This window comes from Periophthalmus magnuspinnatus, chromosome 2 (assembly GCF_009829125.3).
Source record: "Periophthalmus magnuspinnatus isolate fPerMag1 chromosome 2, fPerMag1.2.pri, whole genome shotgun sequence".
Classification (NCBI taxonomy): Eukaryota; Metazoa; Chordata; class Actinopteri; order Gobiiformes; family Gobiidae; genus Periophthalmus; species Periophthalmus magnuspinnatus.
Genome location: NC_047127.1, coordinates 8,391,098 through 8,416,399, shown reverse-complemented (window position 1 = coordinate 8,416,399; position 25,302 = coordinate 8,391,098). Strand labels below are relative to the sequence as shown.

Here is a 25,302-nt window from a genome sequence, read left to right as displayed (position 1 = left end):
AGGTTAGAGAAACATGGGGTAAATAAACTATAACTAGTGCATTAGGGGCAATTACAGGCCAAACATCTGCATTCATTGTTTCTGCTCTAAAGTCAATTAATGACCATGTTATAGTTGTTTCCCTACTCATTTACCCTCTGTTGTTTTTGGAGTGATTCATTCATGTTTGGCAAATCTTTAGAATTCAAGATGTCATTGCTCCAATTGCCCACTGCTCTGTACTGGCTTCCTTTTCTGATTTTATTTTTGCATTTGATGATACCCACAGGATTCATCAGCGTTGTGTAATCATTTTGGTACAAAAGAAAAAAAAAAATCAGCAACTCGTTAGTGTGATCTGCAGCTATCCAGAGGAGGGGCCGACAGCAAGCAGCACTTTGTTGAGATGACGTTTATGGCAGTGTCAGCTCCCATTGGGCACCTCACTCGTTTAAGATCAGTATTATACCATAATTATCTATGGGTGTCAGAAATCCTAGGTCCTATTATATTTTATTAATAAAAAATGAAGGTCCTGTCTAGAGTCTAAAAATGTTATATGTATATGCTGTTTTGAATTAAAAAAAAAAAACCTGGGTATGTGATTTCTTTGAGAAATCCTGCATAATCACTCCATCTCCCTCTCCAAACCACAAAAACCTTGGTTCCACCTGGTGACATCATCAGTTGGTTAAAAAGTGGTAAAAGTGCACTTTGTGGTTTCAAACACTTTCACCAGACTCATTCTGATCATTACAAGTCAAATTGCCCACACTTAGATGGATTCAATCTCCACTTGGAACGTAGCAGCTGTTGTTTTCAGCGTCAACACACATACAAAATTAAAACACAAAAGGACGTAGCTTTCTATTATAAGTTATCATTCTACTAATAAACGGAGGAAGGTAGTACTCGGTTACATTTAGTTGAGTTTTTTAAAGAAATTGTACTTTTAAGAGTACTTTTCTAGCAGCATCCTTTTACTACTACTTGAGTCATATTTCTGTTTAAGTTGTGGTTCCTCTTCCCACTGTGAGTGAGTCCACACGTGACAAAAGCTTTATGTATATAAATATGAAATGATCTGTACATTTGTGTTTCTTGCGCCGCTGCTTTAGATATGATGTAGTTTGTCTCATTTCTGTGTCTATCCTTACCAGATTTTGTGAATTTAATTTATTTACAGTAACTTCAAATTACACAGTTACTCTTTCAGTTACTCTTACTCCAGTACTACTTTTCCCAAATACTTTTTACTTAGTCTACCCTCTTCTTAAATTATCTTAAAATTTAGTTTAAGGCCATCTATATTGGGAAAAAATTGCATAAAAACAGCTTTTTAAATTAATTATTCTTGGGTTCAATTTTGCCCTTTCTACAACATTTTAATTTGCATTTTTAAATACCGAAGCCAGGTATTGATTTGATTACTGAGAGCATAAAAATTCATAACACTGTATGAGATGATTGTTAAACCATATCACATTCCTCATATTTCTTTATAAGCCACGTATGCCAGGCTCGTGACAGTTATATGTTGGATATATGGACTGGCCTGTACCACATCCTCTTATGGCCATTCTAATAGTCATCTCCATCACTCCAACTGTCAACCACAATGTCCTTTAACCGTGACATAGTGTAACTTCAACTCCACCTGTCTGCCTTGCCCTAATTTAATCACAGACGGGCCCGATCGGCTACAAGGTCGCGGGTGGTGCGGCCCTTATTATGGTTATTAGCAGTGGAGGAGCAGACGCGGGTCGGCCCCAGTACACAGCCCCCTGGTATAATGTGGTCCGCAGTGGCTTATGGGAGCCCTGGGAGGTGGCCCCGCTGTATCACTTAGCACTTAGCTCAGGCGTAGGTGTAAAGGGTACATGTTGTGATGGAGTATTGAATGGGCATTTGAGAAGACAAGTCGGAGAAGATGGTCGTGTTCGTAGGCAAGTCAGTGTAACAGTCGTCCAGAGTGGTGATTTTGAGCCCTAAAAGTTGGTGGTTTGACTCTAGCTCTGATTTGTGCATGCTGATCTTGTGTCCACTTCATCCACCTTGTCTGTGTATGATTGTGGTATGTGAGGAAGTGAGCTGTAGGCACGGATTGGCCAGCACACTTCAGTCAGTCAGCCTCAGGGCAGCTATAGCTACAACATACATTGCCATTAATGAATTAGTGAATATTCAATAACGGTCCACTGTAGCGCCTTGAGAAGCTTATCCAGTTTGTTAAAAGATCCAATCAGTTTTTATGTATTTAATTTATTTATTTTTTATTTTATTTCAAATACAGTACCTTGTTTTATGAAAGCAGCCTTCATTCTCCTCCTCTCACTAATACTATTTTATGCTATAATTAATTTTTTTGTATGTGTTTTCTGCAGATACGTGAGATACTTCAACGGCCTGCTCTCTGGACACATCAAAATCAACAACAAGCCCCTGTTCCTACACCACGTCATCATGCACGGCATCCCCAACTTCGAATCCAAAGGAGGTCAGTGCATTCACTATGTGGCTATGAAAACTACGACTTTAAAGTTTATCTACATCTCAGTTTATCAGTGTTATATTTGTACTTCTTTCACAGGCTGCCGTCCCTTCCTCAAGATCTACCAGGCCATGCAACCAGTTTACACGTCAGGAATATAGTATGGACATTTGTTTTTCATAACTTAATACAACCTACTTTTTAGAAAGTTGATATAATATAAAGTGTTGAATAGGTGATTAGCTGCAGACTTGGCTCTGTACACAATGGCACCTGGCTCGCTCTTTGTGAGTCACTTCTGCCTGTCCAATTCTGTGTCTATGAAGTTTTTGCCAAGTAGCTCTAAAATTTATAAATACTTAAAAGTCAGTTGAGAGGGAGCTGCGGGTGGTTGCTACTGACGACATGTTAAACACTTTACAAATGAGATGAATACTTCACCCTAAGACACTGTGTTTTTAAAGGTAGATGTTTGTAATTTTGAGACATAATAGAAATAACACCTCAAACTGAAGCAGTATACATAAAACACTTGGGTAGTCTTTATTTTAAATTTTATTTGGTAGTTAGTAGTATTTTATGTTTCAATAAAAGTTAGAATTGGCTTTGAGACACAGTTTGCACAGAGCCTATAATGTCAAGCAGAATCAGACAGGCATGAATAATAATAATAATAATAATAATAATAATAATAATAATAATAATAATAATAATAATAATAATAATAATGCATTTTATTTTGTAGGCACCTTTCTAGACACTCATGGTCTCCTTACAACAATAAACAAGTACTAAAGCATTAATATACAAAAGTTTAAACATATACAGTAAACATACAGTTAAAAACATACAGTTAATCCAGGACAAGTATGGGAGTGAGTTGGAGTTGCAGAAGTTCAGGGGGGGAGGGTGTTCCAGAGCTGAAGAGCAGAGCAGCTGAAAGCTCTGCTCTCCATGATGATGAGGTGGGAAGAAGGAACAGCGAGCAGGAGAGAGGAGGAGGAGCAGAGGGAGCAGGCGGGTGTGGCAGTGTGGAGGAGGTCAGAGAGATGTAGAGGTGTGAAGTTGTTGAGGGTTTTGAATGTGAGGAGTCGAATTTTGTATTGAATGCAGTGTGTGATGAGGAGCCAGTGGAGCTGTTGCAGGATGGGTGTGATGTGGTGAATGGAGGCGGTGCATGTGATGATGCAGGAAGCTGAGTTTTGGACCAGTTGAAGTTTATGGAGAGTTTTTTTGTGGTAGAACAAATAGAAGGGAATTGCAATAATCCAGATGGGAGACTGTGAACATAAATGGCAGAGGACTGTGGAGTAATGGAAGGACGGAGGCGGTGGATGTTGTGGAGCTGAAAGTAGGAGGAACAAGTGATGTTGTTGATATGAGAGGTTAAGGTGAGAGTGCTATCGAGGATGACACCCAGACTCTTTACCTGTGGGGAGGGAGAGATGGAAGAGCCATCAATGGAAATGGAGAACGGATTGATCTTGAGGTGAACCAGGATTTAATTTCATCCAGACAGTTGATTAGGGAAGAGGGTGGAAGTGTGGAGTTGGTTTGCTGGAGAGATAGAGCTGGGTATAAGTGGAAGTAGATATGGTGTTTCTAGAAAATGTGATCGTGGTCAAGGAGGAAGAGAATGAGCAGCAGGGGACCAAGGACAGAACCCTGGGGAACACCAGTGGTGATGTAAACTGGATGAAAGGTGAAAGATTTGAGTTGATTGAACTGGGTGCGGTGAGAAAGAGAATTAGTCAAGAAGGATGGAATGAGGGATGTCAAAGGCCATACTTACGTCAACCAGGAGGAGGATAGAAACTGAGCCAGAGTCAGCAAAGAGGAGCAGTTTCAGTGCTATGGAGTGGACGGAAACCAGATTGGAAATGTTCATACAGGTTATTGCAGGACAGGAAAGAGTGGAGTTGAGCGGAAACATTTTTTTTTTCAAGGATTTTTTAGATGAATGGAAGGTTAGAGATGGCGCAGAGCTTATTGAAGTCAGTGGGACCTGAACCAAGTTTCTTGAGAATAGGAGTGACAGCAGCAGTTTTAAGAGGTGAGGGAACAGTTCCAGAGGTGAGAGAGGCCCGGATTATATGAGTGATGAGAGGAGCCAGAGAAGGAAGGGTGGGAAAAAGTGCCCTACTGCTACTACTTAATAGTAATTAATATCTATTTAACTGCTAATTAGCACTTAATTATGGTGTGTATAGGTTAATGGTGTCCTCTAAACCTTAAGTGTTATTATACAGTATATGAGTACAAGTGGCTATGTTCACATGCACACCAAAATCTGATTATAATGAGGTTTCCGGATCTTTAGCATTATTTAAACGACAGGAAAACCACAAAATCTGATTTGAGTAATCAGAGGGACCGTGATCAGAAAGAACTCAGATAATTTTGCTTTTCACACCTCAATCACACTGTGCGGTGGTGAGTTAATTTAATAGCCACAATTGCCAATAATGCTTCTAACCTTGCATTGTTGGTTAATGTTTCCACCAACTATAGTCCTAGCACCACCATATGTTCTACAGTAGTATTTTAGTTTTTTACAGATACATACAGTTCATTGCTCATTTAGTACTATATAATATATTTTTTTTATTTATTCATTTGCAGTAATGTACAAGGAGACAGCAACACAAGCATCTGCATAACCATAGAGCCCGGCCTGCTTTTGAAAGGAGACATTTTGGCAAGCCTTATAATTTCTTAATATACCAATACTAACAAATACATCTTAAGTACTTTTTCATAAATACTTTTTCCTTTGCAGTTGAAATGTTACCACAAAAGATTCCGAAACCCAACTCGAGACGTGGTGTTCCGAGTGCAGTTCCACACGTGTGCCATCCACGACCTGGGAGTGGTGTTTGGGAAGAGCGAGCTGGATGAGACATTTAAAGGTATTATTTCAAAACAGCTCCTTTAAAACGCATTTCAATTGATGATGTGTCTGCTAAGTACAGTGTGGGTTCATTCAGTAGGAAATGGGGCCCTCTAGTGGCCAGGGCACATCTGCTTTCCCAGTAGTATTATCAGAGGAGAAAATGCTGTACTGTAAAGTCGAATCGATACTTTTGCTGATTTTAATTATATTTTTCATGTTTTCACAGATGACAGATTTCCAGAGTATGGGAAGGTTGAGTTTGTGTTCTCATATGCGCCAGAGAAAATTAAAGGTAAACTCATAACTGTGTATATACTATATTGTTAAGTGACATTGACATTGCCCATATCTGATAGTGACAAATTGCACACAACATAATTTGAGATGGACAGCAGATGTCTTTATAACTCTATGAGTCATTCACAGATTTATAAAAGTTGGAACAATATTTTTGGAGGGTCAGTATTCATCGTGTGTGCATTTTCTTTGCACTACGGGGAAATTTGGGGTAATTGTTTGGCTATATGATGAGATTTAAACTGTAAAAAGTTGAATAAATCACTCATTATAGATACAAACTAAGTATTAAGATGTTGCATTCTGCTATGTATTTAGTGCAGCTCATTTTTAACAATATTGTAGATTTAGAATAGTTTTTGTGGTGTAAATCTGCTCTTGGGTTAGTGTGTCAGTACATAAATTACCGGTAGTTTCAGTATTATTGTTGATTTTCTTCATCAATATATCACTCTTCAAAATATGTTCGTGATGGGCCTAATGGCAATAACTCTAGAGATATTAACCATAAACAAGAGCGAAACAATTGAATTTTTAAACACATATTCAACAGTAGAATTCTTACCTGTCCTGCTGCTCAATATTAAACAATTCACACTTTCAATGATTTGATGTCACAAACCCAACAAACTTCAACATAACATTGTATTCTATATGAAAAAAACTTGCCTGTTCCTGTTTTCTTATTAATCTTTTACTGTGCAGGGTTGGGGCACCTGGAGAATGGCCCGAGTGTGTCTGTGGACTACAACACCCAGGATCCTCTGATCCGCTGGGACTCCTATGACAACTTCAACACCCGCTGTGAGGACACTGTGGAGGGAGAGCCAGGTAAGTCCAACTCACTGTCTCATATAAAGTTCAGCTCAGTTCACAGAGGACATTTTAAACAAAAGCTTTAAGCATTAATATTTGGCAGAAGACTGAAATCTGAATAGAATCTCATAATGTACATTTATTTACATTCATACTAGGGCTGCACAGTTTTGGGGGAGAAAAAAAATCTAATCCCAGTTAGATAAAAAGTAGGATTCTAACATTTGAGAAAAAGACTAAAATAGGAACTGATTAACCAATACAAGAATCCTATGAATTTGAGAACACTGAGGTCTAAACAGCGGATACCACAAGATTTTTCTATAAAAAGAAGGAAGGATATTTTCTTCTTTGCAGAGGACATTTTATTATCTAATTGTAACTTTTGCAATTTGATAATTGTGCCAACTCAGAATGAGATTTCCATTAGATTGTGATTTATTTTGCAGCCATATTTCCTGCATTAATTTAAAAAAAAAGAAAAAAATTTGAATATGTAGGAATTCCTTGGCCTCCTCCCTCCTCCTGGAGTCTGTCAATTAGTCCTTTAAATAGTGTCTGCAGAAATAGGCGGGCGTCAGTCGCCTGCTGCTACCTCCCCCTCCCTCCCTCTCTGTCCCCCTGTACCCCTGTGAGCCTGTAACTCGAGCCTATAGAGAAACACTGGGTCCCATGGGACACAGCACCCACCCTGACTTCTGTATTAGTTCAAGATAACTTTGGAGCAGCGCCCGCTTGATCACCAGTGTTTTCTTTTGTTGTGTCTTTCAGCAAAACACTTATTACCTGCCTTGCTCTCAGTGTATGATGGTGTGATACTGGAAATAAAACCCTAGACTAGTTTTCTGGAGTCTTTAGATGCATATGTCCAAGTCATATAAACAATAATATTAAAGGGACTGTATGTAATATTTTGGTTACAAATTATCTAAACTTGACCTATATGTGTCCTCAGATATGAGGTAAACATGTACAAATCAAAGCTTTTACTGATAACAATGATTTACAGATTACTGATTTATTTATAATTACATGATGCCCCGTTTATATGTGTGTGTGAGTGTGCGTCTGTATATACACACACATACACACACACACACACACACACTCTCAACAGCAGCATGAACTTGAGCGGGCTTGGATTACTTTCGTCCTAAATGTTTGTGTAATTAACATTTTAATTGTGATTACAGCAATACAATCCATTACATAAATAACTTTTCATTAGAACTGTTGCTTATTATATGTAATGGTGTTATTTTTTCCATAATCAACAAGAAAATTCCTCACTTTAGCTAGATAGTAGCACAATGTCTTTAAACAGTACATATAACTTACCACTAATACCCCCCCCCCCCCCCCCCCCCCCTCGCTGATAGTACTATCTGTTGACTCAGTGCTTGGCCTCTTCTGCTGCTGCCTCCACTTTACACATTCTGTATATATAGGCCTTTTTACAGCTCCAATTCATTTTTATGGACTTCCCTTGAGAGGCGTTTGTGGTAATTGCAGTGTTGCATTCAGGTCAGTGGGAATCGCCAGTGCTGCAGGTTTGGGCCTAATTGAATGGGCGGCAGCGTTTCTACGTAGTCAGCGAAAAAGACCCGCGCCAGTTTATTCATTTCGGTAATTACAACGTTCACTCACTTGGATGGTAGGCTGTAGAGAGAGGAGGGATAGAAACTGCTAACTACAGTAAGATTTTCAATATCGGCGGAACTAAGGTAAGACAAGCAAGCATTTTAGCCCCGCCCATTTAGTCCTTTCTGCTGTTGTGATATTGCATCATGACACAGAAACAACTGTCTGGGATAGTGCCATGTGGTTGTTTCCTTATACTTCTCCGATCTCTGCTACTTTTTGTTTTTTTTACCACGCTTAAAAACGCACCATGACAGAGAATCAAGTGTCTGGTATTGTGTCAGGCAGTTGGGTTCCCATGATTCTTAGTAACAATCAAAGGCGAGGAAAGTATATTGTACTCAAGAGTAAGAATACTTCAAAATAATATTACTCAAGTAGTAGGACAACATAGTGATCCAACTAATGAGTAAAAGAGTGTTTGAGAAAACTACTACTACAAGTCATTTGAATAACAAAACATTACATAATACACGTTTTCAAAGGACAGACAAAAAAACATCAAAATCCTATCTGAAGGAGCAGTGCAAGAAACACAAATGTTCAAATCATACGGGCACCATAAAGCACTTACTCACAGTGGGAAGAGGAACCAAAACTTTTACTTAAGTAAGGGTACTGTTACTTAAATAAAGATATTACTCGAGTAAAAGTATGTTGCTAGAAAAGTACAATTTCTTTTAAAAATAAATGTAAAAGTACTCACCTCTCCTAAAAATGTGCCTGATGATGGAAAAGTATCTTTACCTGTCAGTCGCTTCTCCATAAGTGATTACCTGACAAAATACTATGTAAAATGAATAGATTAGATATTATTTTAGATCTTATTTAGCAACATTTAATTTTTTACTGTACAATACATGACATAAAGAGAATATATCTTGACAAGTTTAATTTAAAATCAGGTACAGGGTCTTTAAACTCATTTGTTTGGGAATCTATTCTAAACACTGGCGTTGGTGGTGAAGAGGAGGAGATGAGGAGGCCGATTGTTCTGTGGCCGCTGTGATGAATGAGCGGATTAGATTGCGGCACGTAGTTGTAATATCAGGGTGACGAACGGGGAGCGAGTGTATTTATATAAATGGCTCGAGAAGTGATTGGTTAAGAGGCAAAGTTGGAAGGCTGTGATTGGCTGATAGTGACAGACATTGTAAACTTTTCTTTTATAAACATAATTTCACATAGTGTTTATTGATACATCCACTTTAAAGGTGGGTAATATATCAAAAACTTCATATGACAATTTTTAAAGCCCACTACTTCAATTTTATCATGATTCATGTACTACCTGCTTCTTCTGGGAGTTCACACTTCACTCTGATTGGTTAAATCCACCTGTTATTCACTTTGAGCCTTACAGAGGCTAACCAATAGGGCGAATGCGTAGAGACACAACACAGAACCACTAAATTAAGGTATGGCCATTTCATCCAAATCACAAATCGACATAGGAATCAGATCACAAATCGATTTTTTATGTTCATACCACCATGCACTACAAGCTACAATATAAAATTAAACATCCTATATTACACAAAATTGACTCTTGTAAGATTTAAGCCATGTTAGAATGTTGTTACCTCCTCAAAAATCTACCTGGAGTTGTGTTTTGTTTCATTCACACACGTTTGATTAACCCTTTATTATTAGTCTGTCTACATCTCCAAAGCTCAACACGCTCTGTTCCACCTTGTGATGTCATGAAGTGGGAGTTTTCAAGTTATCAGCTACTTTTTAACTTTAGTTCAGAAGAGATGAGTAAGACCAGGGCTGAAATGATCCAAATGATTCTAGTGAAAATGTGTGGAGTTTATAAACACAGTGGAACCACATGATGTCACAAGGTGGAACTGAGTGTTTTCTGTTTAAGAGAAGAACTCTGCTTAATTTGCAAATTTGTGTGTTAAACATGTGAATGAAACAAAACACAACTCCAGGTGTGTTTGTGATGAGGAAACGACATTATAACATCAGAAAACAGTACAATATGGGCCCTTTAAAAATATTGATATATGTCTTTTGTTGAATTCGTTTTAGTTAGTTTAAGTAGTACTTGTGAAAATTCGATGGATAAATATTGAAAAGTAAGTCCCAATGATGTCCCCTTACCACTTACATTTTCCATCTCATAGTGTGTGTGTTTATCATTGCTGCGGGTTTGACCCTTCCACCAACCATCTTTTAGCTTAACGGCTTTAGCTTAGCGCTGACTGTTATACAAACTATCAAAGTCCAATGACGAAAACATAATCGCTCAAACCACTGGGGACCAATGATGGGACCGAAAGCAAGTGTAGCTACTGCTGATGCTGTGTGCACATTTACCCAGGTGACCTCACACAACCGGACATCGCAAATATCTCCCATAATCCTCCTGACTGTGCCACGCTATTTTTATTCCTCAATGCTAATCACTCAGCGGCTGTCACTAGCGCAATCCGGACTTGTTTATTTGACCAGGCGCTAAAGCGAGTGTTTTATCCTTTGCGTGCCGCGCCCAAACGCTTAACTCCAGAGCGACGCCATTTTTAACCAAGTCTGGTGACCTTGGAAATGGGGCTAAAAGGGTGCAATGAAAGATGAGGGGGCTTAGATGAATACACAAGTTTAGAAGTATTAAGTTAGTAAGTATGTAGTGCCTAACATTGTATTGTTCCTTTGGCATAAAGATTAAACATAAGCAAAAAAAAATCTATGAAATTTGATTAAAATGGAAAGCAAAATATAGAATACAGAAAGTAGGCAAAAAGTATTACATATTTACATATTGATATTATTTAAAATCAAATACTTATGGGTGGGCTTACTTCACTGTCCCTGGAAATTTGTTCTGTCCACTAAAATTTCTATTCTATCAAATCATGTCTATCCCCAAGTAAAATAAATGGGGTTTTTTTAAATCTAATTTTAATATTTATTTGCTCAAAAATTAGTAATGTATTTGGATCTTTTAGTGGACATGTTAGTATCTATAGTACAGTTGACACAATACTAAAATTTCTAACTTGCTTTCGATACTAAGGAATAGACTCAATACCGATTCCGATACTATGATGATAATAAAAAAACACTCTTTAGACAGTAGAATGTGATTTTCAACATTAAATGGTAGTACTTTCTCTTATATAACCATGTGGTTTTATATCTGTGTAATCCCTCAGTCATCCAGATAAGTTCCATAGTGGTCCATGGGCGTATAGTAGTCTGTGTGTCTTATACTTGTTCTGATACAGCTCAAGATCATTCTAAAGCTATTCTGTCCTGTGAATATGACTTTTTTTAGCATCAATACTTGAGTATCTAGTTTCGATACTACATTTAATATCATTACGTATCTGATTTTTAAGACTTTTTACAACCCTACATGGAACTGCTTTTCATTCTGCTACTTCACGCTCAGTTAAAACAAATCAACATGACAATTGCTTTACAAGAAAACACTGCAAAGCATACTTTCATTTATCATGGCACTTAACTAATATTACTTGGTATGCAGTTGAAACAAAAATCACTGGTATCGCCGATCAGTTGACCAAATACAGCTGACTCAATAGAGACCCAAACAAGGAACATAGAAATAAACAGGTGTGTTTTAGTTAAACAAGTAAAACAATAGCCGTAAAAATGATTAAAATTACTAGGGCTCTACTAGGGACTAAAGACCGACCTAAGACGTAAAGATCGATTAGTTGGGTAACAAGGGGGCGTGGCAAAAGCTCTCAAAGTTATTACGCATATCTATGTATCTGACCCACAAGAATACACCTGCACCAGAGTACATGCTATCACAATGTATGCAGAAAAAGTACTAGGAAACAATGTATGTATATAAAGATTTGTGAATTAAACTCATGAATCAGGAGTTTAATCTGCCTTTTTGCATATAAATACCCAAAAAATACCAAATCTTTTCTACAGTTAAGTTTCTTTACAGTTAAATATGTGGCAGTGGAATGTGTATGTGCACCTTGTGTCTGTCGGCCTGCCTTTGCTCCACTAATAGCCCCCCGCTCAGGCAGCTGATGACCCCCCCCTCCAGGTCAGAGCAGTCACAGGGCTAGTGCTTCAGCCAACAAGGAGAGAGATACTACAACTATAGGGACTGTAACTAGAAAGGCTGTGTGTGTGTTATCATAGATCCCTGTACAAGAGTTGTCATTAAAAAGATATGTGAAAGACAGCTGTGGCGATGTTTACCGTTAGCATAGTGGCTAAAATCTTTGACTGCTTTAGTGAGGTGAATTTGTTTAGCATCTTTGTTTAAATAGTGATAGATGTGAGTACGTAGAGTGTGTAGGTCAGCTGGTGTGTAACTATTGGTTCACTTGCTTGGTAATTTTTATGTCTATATGTTATGTAACCTGTAGCATAAGTCTTATTATATTGACCAGTTAAAGATTAAGACCATAGCTAATGTTCTCTACCTGCTAATTGACAGCTAGTACTTAATCCCTTGAGACTTAGCATTGGCATTTAAGCTATATACTCCATATTAGTTTGTATTGCTAGCATTATCAAATCATTTAAGTCTATTATAGATTCTGCTACTATTGTTTTTCAAAAAATATTTGTGTAAAAATTGCAAAACTCAACTTTCACCAAAATCAATAAAAGATTTTGTGCACCAGGAAATGGAAACACACTAATTATAATGTTTCCATATTTTTATACACTGCATTACACTTTTATTTACCAACAAACTCATAATTTTGCCATATTTTTTCACTTGCTTGGAAAGTTATATTTAATAATCAATTGTAATAACTATAACACCATAAAAGCACATTTAAAGGCAATTAGCTGTTAGCCTTGCTTTGGTCCAACACGCTCAACATAGCATCTTAAGCTAGAGCTACATAGGGCTGACTGGTTTTGTATATTTTTTTTAGACAAAACTAACTTTTCTCACCCTCCTAATTTATTGTACTGTAGTGGGGTTAGCTTGGTGACCTCTCTTATGCCTGGCCCCCCTCCCCATATTTGGCAGGGCTCTGGAGCATGTCTGGAATAGCTGGGTAGTGACAGACGCAGTGAGAGCTAGAAGAACAGCCATAGTTGGGACAGGACGCACTAGCAAAGTTTGCCTCTGAAGCTAGCTTAAAATTTGATTCTATTTAACCGCACTGCAGAATGACATTTTTTGAGACTCCATCGCTAATTTGTTGGTAAGTAAAACAGTTCAACTTTTTATTCATTTTATATAGTCAAATTTGAAAAGCTGTTGTGTCAAATCCTGTTGCACACGGTCGCAGTAGTCAGTCAATTCTTACCACTTTCTCATACTTGATTGTGTTTGTTTATTTGGTTACCATGCTAACGTTGTTGCATCCACTGTGTCTTGGCATCTAACCGCATTGAGCAATTTGTGTGCGGAACATTTTATGAGTACCCTGCAATTTCGGTTCACCAAAACTATTAACGACTTTGGTTGGTAACATCACAAAAAGGCTTGGATTTGTGCATTTTGGAATTAGCACAAATGCGTTGCTACAAAGTCATAATTATTAACATATTCAGGCGGATATTTTTCGTCTTCATCATGTTGCCTGAATGAAAAGCTGAACAAATATGGCCACCCTTAAAGAAATTCACCTTTTTTGATAGAATTCCGTGCACAAAGGTACTTGAGTGTCTCCCGTTGAGCTTGTTACGCTTGTGACGGGGCATCTTGCTGACAGTGCAGTGAGCGCTCGCAGCAGGTTCAAATTCAAGGCCTCAGATCCTGTGGAGAAGTCTTATGGTTTAATCTACTCATAGTAGTGGCTTTGGCATACATTTTTACTATCCTTATTAAAGTAAAGGCATAGATAGGTTAGGTAAGTCATTGTTAAAGTTGTTGCAGTGTTTTAAAAGGACCCATATTACACTATTTTCTGATTTATGTTATAATGTTGTTTGCTCATCAAAAACATAACTGGAGTTGTGTTTCATTCACACATGTTTAACACACAAATCCTGCATATTTAGGTTAAGTTCTTCTCTCAAACAAAAAAACTCTACCTGTGATGTGATGTGGTAATACATGTGCCCCACTGCGTTTTCCCTACACTTTCACGCGAAACATTTTGGATAATTTCAGCCTGGAATTGCCGATCTCTACAACTCCAGGTATGTTTTTGATGAGGTAACAGCATTATAATGTGTATACAAGACCTTTAATTGTCAGAAATGTAGTTTAATGGCCAAAGTTGTATGTTCCTATACAAATCTAAACATTCATAACATTGGCATAGATGTCTGAATGATATGACTTAATTTTTTCAGAACTGTTGATGATGATAATATTAGTTTTTCCTGTTAGCATTGTAAGTATGCTTTTTTGTTTTGTTTTTTGTTCTTGTTCTAGCAAGATGAATGTTGAATGTTACTGGGTTGACTTAACAGCAGTGTCATGCTACATTTGTGGAAAGTATGTATGATTATCAATGTGTAATTATGGGCGATATATACACATATATATACACACAATATATATATTTTATGCAAAAGAAACATACAAGAAATGATTGCACTTTGGTTTGTTCAGTCTCAGGACAGTAGCTGTAATGTGAGAAGTGGATATCATTTCACATCTGATTTATTAGATGGATACAATATTACATATCAAAGGTGTTAATATCTAGTTTCAGATGACCTGTGGCGAGGAGAGAGTAGTCCATAGACGCCTACCTACTATACTTGTATGGGTTGTGGTTTGTGAGCTAATCTCCTCAGAGACACAGATGACGACTCTGCATCCAAATAGGTCACAGATGCACTTTTATGACAGCCTTGATCCAACTTAGTGACAGACACATGAACCAGGCACAAGCATCAGGAAGTAGACAGCTCCTAGCCAGACAGGAACCTCATCTGCACTTTATCTTTATCTATAGCTTCACATTCTCTTAGCAGCAATTTCAGATTTTCTTTAAAAAGGCACTTTATATGATTTTTTTCTCTATTTAGAAGCATTCAATCACCACATTCAACCTGTATTTGGCTGATAATGTATTTAAAATGTCTTAATTTACCATAGAAATAATTGTTTGACCAGTTAAGTAATCAAAAAATTGACTAGTCAACTACAAAAATAATCATTAGTTGCAGCCCTGGCCTTTGCTTACGCAGGTTTGAACCAGCTACCACCAAGTTGATAGGCAATGACTCAAAAACAACAAAAAATGATGTAATTATTATAAACAAATTTTCCTAGATTTGTCTTAAAGTGGGGGTATAAGAGGGGGTATCTTCAAAAACATCCAGGTATGTTTCAGTAATTTAGCAATCTCTCCCGCGCTCTATTTGAACTCTCCTTACAGTTAGCCATAAGAATCTGTCCAATGCTCTGCTCATAAGCCTAAGTCATCCATGCTCCTACACAATACTTCTCCATAAATATACAAAAGCATGATACAAAACTACGCAACAACTTGACAAACCTGATGTGATGTGCAGTAGTTTCATTAGAGGGATGCACTTTGAAGGCAGTGTGACTTTGTATGGAGAGTAAAGGGAGGAAAGACTCAGAATGTCAAAAATGAAAGTCAAACGTGTCAAGTCGAACATGTTAATTCAACAAATACAGCATTTTCAAACAAGAAAAGGTAAGGTAATATTTTATGCGTTAGCTGTTAATACCAGATGGAAGTTTAATACCCCATTTTTAAGTCTTATGTCTTGAATACTCAGTTCACCTTGCAAATAAGAAGGCAAACAACATTGCAATGAATTTAAGAAGTGCTGACTATAACATACTTTGACAACCAGTTCAATCATACGTACACAATATGAAAAATCAATATCAGATATGAAAAATCTATATCCACAAAAGAGACATTTCAAAAGGTCTTAGTTGGCAGTTTTGGGTTAACATTGTTCAGGATGGTGACAGCGGGTATTGGAGTGAGGCTTATTGACATTTATACAACTATGGCAGCCTGGCAGGGACATGCTGTGGTGGGAATGGAAGTAGACACTGGCATTAAGACATTCTTTCAAATTCCGTGACGTTCTCCTGGTCATGTTGTCTGGTTGGAAACTTTTGAAAATAATGAAATAAAATAATTGCAGTTTAGCCTGGTTTAAGAGACTTGTGGCAAAGACTGTATCAGTTGTGGGGTTGTTAAAAATCTGTCAAACACTATGATATTAAAACTAGTATCAAAACTATATACTCATTTGAGCAGGTATCGATACTAAAAAAGTCACAGGATGGAAAATAACCTTTCCTGAATAGCTTTAAAATGATCTTGAGCTGTATCAGAACAAGTATAAGACACATAGACTAGTATACACCCATGGACCACTATAGAACCTACCTGGACGACTGAGGGAGTACACAGATATAAGACCACATGGTAATATAAAAGAAAGCACTGTGATTTAATGTTGAAAATCACTGGGAATTGGTATTGAGTATGGGGCACACTAATTGGCAGACCGATTGTTTTATTATGATTATGAGAATTAATACGGAGCGTCTGCTGAAAGGAGGCATGGTGTGAGTTAGCTGATGATTTCTTCGACTGCAGCCCTGAAAGAAAGCAGCTGATTGAGCCCGCCAACACTGCTACTGTTGAATGCAGTTATCCTAGCTGCACAATCCCAAATCCCAAAAGTGGAGCTTGTTGTGACAGGACCTCACTCGCTCAGTCACTCACAGCTAACCTGAATCTGCTCGTGTTTAGTCTATGCTACGCGCAGACAGTAGCTAGGCAAGATTTTTATGACGAGCCGATAGCTGACAGACAGGCGGTTGGATGACACCGTGACATCATCCTGAAAGCCATCTCTCTTTCTCCCTCTCTCTCCTTCAGACACTGATCCAATCCCGGTCACGTTAGCCCCATGTAGACAGCTGGACAGGCAGGGACAGACATGGCAAATATAAAACCTGGACAGTTTTCCTACTGCCACTCACTGATACTCCACCATGACACCTTTTTTTCAGCAACTGTCATCCCATCCAACACGCATTCGGAGATGGATTTCATTTGCTCTGTATGGAGATGGGAGGAGAGGGAGGAGATGAGACTCCTGTTGGAAATTTGAATCTGGAGTCATCTGAAATCTGTACTTTCTTTTATATTACCACGGGGTCTTAAAATGTGTAAGGTTCCATAGGCAACTTTTGAGTATATTGTGAATACAACAATTTGTGTGCTGTCTGCATCGCATTGTACCATTTTGATTGCTAATCCAGAAGTATGGTCTAGGATTTGTAGATGATGTCTATGGTTAACTTGTCAGTGTGCCCCGAAAATTTGAACTTTTCATCTGTAGGACGGTGCAAACTGAACAATTTTTTGATTATTTTATATTGGTTGTCAAAAGTATCGAAAAGCTGACACTAATCAATACTAAAACTAGCATTGAAACTAGATACTCATTTGAGCAAGTATCTATACAAAAAGTCACATTTCCAGAGCAGAAAGGAATCTTTTCCTTTTAAAAATGACATTGAGCTGTATCAGTAAAAGTGTAAGACCACATAGACTACTATATACACATGGACAACATACCCTGATGACTGAGGAATATAGGACCACATGGTAATATAAAAGAAAGTACTGTGATTTTGACAATCATTTTCTATTGTCTAAAGAAAGTATTGTGTGATTATCATCGTACATTCCTTTGAATCGAAATTGAGTTTGAAGTATCATGACAACCCTATCCTGTTGAGCGTTCAAATTAAAGTTCCTTCCTGCCACAGCTTGAGTAGAAAGTGGGTAATTTTTACTTAAATTGTTATTCAAAACGTCTATAGCTTATATTTTTTTATCACATTTCACATATTGTGTGTTCAAATCTCCCGGAGCAAAACCTCAACCAGCTTAGAAATATTTCGCCAAATTAAAACGCTGCTATCTGACATTACTCCCCAAACGATTGCATTCTTCAGTGAATGCCTTGACTACTTTATCCCCTCTGCACAGTGCTGTGGACAGGTTGTTAAGAGCGGTCAGAAAGCTGTCAGTCAGGGCCAGACTCCCAGCTGTGGCACGCAGACAGCCCGTCGTCGAGCCCATATGAACAGCGTGATCCCACTGCGAGACGCCCAAAGACCTGCTGACATCTCCTGCTTTGGGCCAGGCCTATGTACCCACAGATTCCTGCCCAAGCATGTCACCAGTAAAAATGGACATGTAAGGTTAACCACCGCATGACAAGGGGCCAGGGGTGTGATATGTATTTATTTGGCTCTACAGAATTACAGAATATTCATCAGTGTTCGGGGTCGTCAAAAGTGTTGAAAATCAGATACTAATCGATACTAAAACTAGTATCGAAACTAGATAAACATTTGAGCAGGTGTCACATTCACAGGACGGAAATCAATCTTTTTTGAATAGCATTAGAGTGATTTGACCTGTATCAGTAGTAATATGGAACCTACCTGGACAACTGACAGACATAGATATAACACCACATGGAAAGTATTATGATTTAATGTTAAAAATCACATTCCATTGTCTAAAGAAAGTGTTTGAAATGTTAGTATTATGACAACCCTAGTATAGCATATATGATTAGGACAACTCCAATGTACAAAAAATAGTCTATCTAGTCACTGAATCGTTAAAACTTCCTCCCAGTTTTCTGATAGCTAAAGAGTAAAGGAGTTAAAAGCCATGAACCTTAGTGTGAGTTGAAATCTTAACCATTATACCACTGTGCTACTGTCTACTTTGTAACCAATGTATTTTCTATCCATGTCATTAAAGGGAGACAGCCTTACATTCAAACTTGCCATGACCAAGTTTCAGATCTCAACCCACCATTTAAAACTATGGTGAAAATAAAATATTTCATTCAAAATCCCAATGCAAAAGAAGGGGGAATTATTTAAAGAGGGGATATTGTGCAAAATTGACTTTTTAGAGCTTTCTATCATATTATAACATCAAAAACATGCCTGACGAGGTTTTAGATGCATGTTTGAGTAATCTAGTCTCCCAGGACATACTCGAATCCTTCTTACGGTTAGCTGCAAGATTCTGTGCAATGCTCAACCTACAAGCCTACATCACCCATGCTTCTGCACAACAGAAGAGCATTTTCCATTAATATAGAAAACCATGATATAAAACAATATACCGGTACTACAACTTCCCAAACCTGATGCGATGTGCAGTAGTTTCATTAGCAGGAATAATTTAGCTTGAGAGCAAGGGCAGGCAGGGCTCAGAGAATCAAAAACAAAAATTAAACTTATTAAACGTGATATTAAATCTGAATATGTTGTTTTGAGCTAATATAGCATTTTCAAAACAATAAAAGGTAACATGGTGATCTAAAGATATAATGTGTTAGCAGTTAATACCCAATATAAGTCTAATACCCCACCCCCTCTTTAATGAAACTACTACAAAGAGTGTAATAACAAAATGCACAAAATGTTCACAATATCCCCTTTGCATTCCTACATGTGCTGTGTGCTGTTGTTTTGTGATTTATTTTCATTTAAGAGCTTACTTCCTTGTTTGTCCACTGCTCACACTATGTTGCATCCCTCCTAAGCTCTTCCATGTGCGCGTAGTAAATGTGAGCGTGCAGATGCTTTTTGTGAGTGGAACCAGATCTCCATATGTTTGCCTTTAACCCTGCCTGTTCACACTGGCCCTGTTACTATTTCTAATGTGCACTGCTTATAAAAAGATGGGCCTGGTCTCTTTTATAAGGTCATTGTGTCTCTTAAATGTATCAGGGCAGTCTTTGACTTTCCACAGCTACTGACAAACAAGGAAATTTTGGATTAACACTTGCTGGTCATGTATCTGCTTGAAAGAATAAAACGGTAAGGAAGGGTATCGTACAGCAATGCGTTGTGATTGCAACTCAAATAGTCCCAGGATAGAACTTTGAGGAACACCTCATTCAGAGTCCAGTGTGAAAACTGTTCCATCTATTAGGGCTATAAGATTAATCACAATCTAATGCATTTTGAGGCTATTAGCAAATTATAAAGGCTGCAATTTTTGAAGTACAATAATTTCCACCACAAACAACAAAATATCCCATCTTGTTCTGTATAAAAACTGCTAACTGTTTAGATCTGTACAAACATGTCCTGTTTAGATCTATACAAACATGTCCTGTTTAGATCTATACAAACATGTCCTGAAATGGGATTCTTGTTTAGTTGGTCAGTTTTTGTCAATTCTCCCTGATGTGCTGACAATGTGAAGTGTGAACTTAGATCGCCAATCTAATTGCAATGTTTGTGCCTAAAAATCACAACTGGATATTTTTCCCAAATCATTCACCCTGACCACCTATACATAATATTAGTTCAGGTAGATTTCATATCAGCTGAAGCCTCATAGCAATGACTGAAATGCTCGTGTATACAGTGTAGAATGCCTTACAAATGATCCAAGTCCACCACCCATGTTTGTTGATATTACATGTACCATCACAGTTTGTAAATCCTCTTGCCAGCTGCTCCACTACCCGTTATCATCAGGCTGCTTCTATTTATAATAAACCATTGGCCACAGGTGTTCCGATGGCTTTTTAATGGCCTCCGAGGCTGCAGCGTGGCAATGAGACACTAAGAACAACACTTAAGAGAATACACGGACGGAAGGCAGGTGTGGGGGATGAGTGATGGAGAAGGCACGTTCATGAGAGGGCTACACCTGTCCTGACTATGAAAATAACAGGTTTATGTGGTGAGGGTAAGATGGTTCACACAAGAACTTTGGTCACAATTGAGAGTTAAATTTGAAGAGAGAGTTTAATCAAAGTGAAGAAGTGATCGCAAGCTAAACTGTTGATTTGTTACTGGCAGTACAGCAACTTAAACAGATGTACTTCTGCCTATTTTAGCAAAAATACTGACCATTTTGTTTGTGAAAAAATGTGCAGAGGGAAGTGCATTTGTAGAGGAAAAGCTGTCTGTTCTTTTCTCTCAACTGGATTCAACAAGAAATGTTTTCGGCTACTTCTGCTGTTGTGATGCTTCACCATGGTGTTATGCCTTTTCCCGATCACTTTAATCGAGAATCGTCCCAGATTCAATTCAGAGTAATACACATATCACAGAGCAAGAGCTTGGTTTGCTTTTCAGAGTAGTTTCAGAGACCATGCTTTTTCAGCTACTTGAGTAATATTTTAAGAATAGTACTCTTACTTAAGTAAAATTTGGTTTCCTCTTCCAACTGTGAGTAAGTCTACAAGTGACAAAAGCTTTATGTTGACAGTATGAAATGATTGAACATTTGTGATTCTTGCATTGATGTATTTTCTTCTCATTTTTGTGTCTATCCTTTGAAAATACTATCTTTTGAGCATCACTTAACATTTTATTTGTCCAATTACATTAACTTTGAATTATAAATCAGATGTTACGTCCAAACAATTACTTTTACAATTACTCGTGAGTAGTAGTTTCTCCTAGTACTTTTTTTCTCTTACTTGAGTAATTTCTTGGGCCGCTAGTTTGAACATTTACTTGAGTAATATCACTTTAAAGTTTAAAGTAATTTTACTTTTGAGTACATTATTTTCTACTCCAACTTTGATGCTCCTAGCCTACGACCAGAGACTCCCAGATCTGGACCAGAGCATCATTGAGCTTCTGGAAAGACTGAGGACCATCCTGGCCACACCAGAACGACTAAAACGTAATGTCCAAGAAATTTATATTGGATTTAGGTTAGGCGAACATAGACTCCAGTCAATTCCTCCATTCATCATTATAGTTACTGTTAATACTATTCATTGACTGACTCATTGCATTACGTATACCTCCTGGCTAATTTTTGGTGCCTAACAGCCTTTTGTAATTTGAAAATGCATTGCAGTTGGAGTGATGCTTGGAGAAATACCGTCATAAAAAGACTGCTAAGCTTAAGACAAACTGATGAATGAGTTTTGTACACATATCATTAGTTTAATCCTTTTCATGGTCCATCTGGCTGGACATGCTCTTCACTTTATGTCATGTTTAAAGCTTTGGGAATACGCACAGATGGAAAGTGCTGGGTTATTTGTGTTAGCAAAGCCTCTGTGACTCAACCAAGCTAATTTGAGGCCTGCTGCAGTTATTTATTGACACCAGAAGAAAGCTATTTATTCTATTCGGATGGAGCGCGCTCAGTTTGCATATACGGCCCAAGCTAATCCATTGCTCTGTGGATTGTATTGGGATTTGCTTGGCCTAGGGGGAAAATATTTTGCAATATGAAAACATAGCGCGATATACAAACAGAATGTTACAACTACAAATCAGTTTAAAACATTTCTATCCAGACCCTTACTTTAGTGCACTGGTGTATTTATTATTTCAATAAAATACATTTTGCCCTTCATCGCTTCGTGTAACTATTAACTTATTTAACAAAATTCTCTTATTATTGATAGTTTGCCATGATGCTGGAGGGTTATACATGTATGTCTATCTCGAAATGTTCAGCTTTACCATGGCAATACAATGCCCACATTAGTAAACACAGTCAAATAATTTAAAAGATTTTTCAAGTGTGCATGGTCGAGCTTAGGAGTTTTTCAACGCAAAGGTGACTGGAAAACTGTTGGCTAATGCTAGCGAGTTTGTGAGTGTAATGTTATTGTAATATTAGGGACTTGTTTAACAGCTCACCTGTTGTAGTTCCAGATACAGTAGTTGTTTTTGGTCAGATTGTGTTGAGTAACAGAGCTTCAGACAGAGCAGTGCCTCTAGTTAGCATCACCCCTCCCAGGAAATGTTGATGACATCAGCTGCAGAGTATCAATTTAAAGTAATAGAAATTGTGTCCATTAAGACACACACCCCAAAATCCCATACTGCCAATTGTGTGTCTTTCTGTGCACAAGTGAAGTACCAGGAGCAATGTTTGCTCCCCAGTCCACACATACCACAAGTGCAGGCTAAACCCAGAGGTCATGACCCTGTGACACTTGTTTCACAGCTACCCACCATGCTCCACATTGTTTGGCACTTCCGTTCACTTCTGAGTCAAAGATGAAAGCACACATGTCAAAGGTGGACTTGAACCCATCCTTACATGTGATAACTTTATTCAGATGTGCAATATAGGCAATATGGACTTAGTTTCCTGATTTAGCCAAGAGATTAACTGTATTTCATTATCAGTAAACCAAATTTTGGTCGTTGTGAGAAAAATTGGTGTGGTTGTTTTTTTTTTTTGTTTTTTGTTTTGTATTTATTATTTTCTTCTACTGTCTAAGCTTGATCATCACATAAGAAAATAATTGTAAATGAAATGAAATGTTATGGAATTAATAATAATTGAAAGCAATTATTTCCCATATTTTATTAGATGGGATAACAGTAAAACATATCCTCCTGAATTAAACCACTATGAATGTCATAAACATACCAGTGTTTCCCATTAATACAGGAGACTATTGAGGCTTTCCATTGTCGAAATTTGTCCCCCCATAGTCTACAATAAACAGAACTATATATTGACATGACAAAATTTGTTGCTCATTTATATTATGATATAATTTGTATTATCATAAACTTATTAAAGAGTCTACACTGCCCAAAAATAACAACTTAAAAAATAGATATAGGCAGTGACATTTATACTCCACAAATGAAATTAAATTATTCAAATTAGAATAATGTGTGTCACCATAATCTTAACAGAATCTTGGGGGAACACTGCATACACATACAAATATCATCATGTATTGCAGTGGCACTCTTGTAAACGTAGTCTTGGTAGGCGAGCTAACACTGATGGAGGGGATCCCCTTTGATGACATCATCAGGCATGGACGCCACATTCCACAGGTCAACCAGGGGAGTTGTAGTTCAGCTGTGGTCCCACCCACAGTGCCGGGAAAGGCCGCAGTGCCAGCTCACCCCCTCTGCAGCCAAAGTGGTACGGCCCCACAAGCCCCACATGCTGTGAGGGGAGGACGTGAATCATAACAGACAGACAGAAAGTGGAAGAGTTCAGTCATAGAGGAGATACGGAAAGAATATATTCACTAAACTTGAATTGGAAACATAAGAGGTAGATATTTTGGAGGAATATTGACGAAATTCAAGGTTGACCTATTGGTAAGAAGATTTTACATGTTATATCTAAAGTAGCATGGTTTTGATAAAAAAAAAATATATAGACTCAATACTCTATACCACGATGATAATAAAAAACGGTCTTTCTTTAGACAATAGAATGCTATTGTAAGCATTAAATCATAGTACTTTCTTTTATATTACTGTTTGACCTTATATCTGTGTACTCCCTCAGTCGTCCAGGTAGGTTCTATAGTGGTCCATGCGCATATACTAATCTATGTGGTCTTATACTCGAGTTATTGACTCTGCATTTGCTGTAGAAGTTGTTGTTGATTTTGGTATGCTGCTTCAACTGAACTAATCTGATATAGAAATAGAACACATGCCATCCTAGTTGAGCCTGAGAGTTAATCTATCATCGTTATTGACCATCATGGGGCCGTTTGTTTACAGCTATTGGACTAGCTTCCTGTCTTCTTGCCGCTACTGTGGACCGCGCTGTTGTTGACATGGCTTTTGAAATAGCTGTGGTCGGAGTGATCCACCATCTGTCCCTGGGGTTGCTCAATTTGGAAGCTAGCATAGGCCCCAGACACGTATATATGTCCTGGATCACTTTGCAAATGCATAGGCCTCCATTGGAATATTGTTTGTTTCATGTCTCCTGCACATGGCATTGTTGCCATAATGCAGGGATATCCCACAAGTATTCCTTGGTAGATATTGTAATTTTGAAACAATTAATGGCATTGTGCTATATTCATGTTATCCTGCTAACATGATTCAGCAGCCAGAAATTAGTCTTCAGTAAGTGGACAGCTCACTGTTGCCAGTATAGCTCTGACTATGTGAGCCCACACTGACGCAACGTGACAGGGGCCTGAGTCCAGCAAAGTGGCTATTATTAGCAGTGGAGGAGCTGGGGCACATGCTGGAGCTTCAGGTCAAAATAGATGTTTACAGAGTGGGAGGGTAGTCAGCGTGTTGTTGAGGAAGATACTTCTCTCAGTGTAAAAAGGACTCATAAGACTAACTGAACTAATTTTCTTATGATCAGTAAATTATTATTTGTTGCCCTTGTATTGCTGTATAAATTCCAATTTTAAGTAGGTCTGGTTGTCCTTGAAAAGTATGGACATGACTTTAAACTCTCAAGTTTTCTCTTAAGTTGGTGGGATAATACCTGCTGCTGTT

General features: G+C 37.9%; 1 protein-coding gene across 2 annotated transcripts in view; it reads left to right on the top strand.

Annotated features, from left to right (window-relative positions):
• tns1a (tensin 1a) overlaps nt 1–25,302 on the top strand; it is a 152,325-nt gene that overhangs the window by 77,480 nt on the left and 49,543 nt on the right. For both annotated transcript variants that reach the window (XM_055228378.1, XM_055228383.1), the window contains 6 exons: nt 2,364–2,476; nt 2,570–2,630; nt 5,093–5,168; nt 5,250–5,379; nt 5,590–5,655; nt 6,366–6,491. In XM_055228378.1, coding sequence (XP_055084353.1) covers nt 2,364–2,476; nt 2,570–2,630; nt 5,093–5,168; nt 5,250–5,379; nt 5,590–5,655; nt 6,366–6,491 — 572 coding nt within the window. The remainder of the gene's footprint in view (nt 1–2,363; nt 2,477–2,569; nt 2,631–5,092; nt 5,169–5,249; nt 5,380–5,589; nt 5,656–6,365; nt 6,492–25,302) is intronic.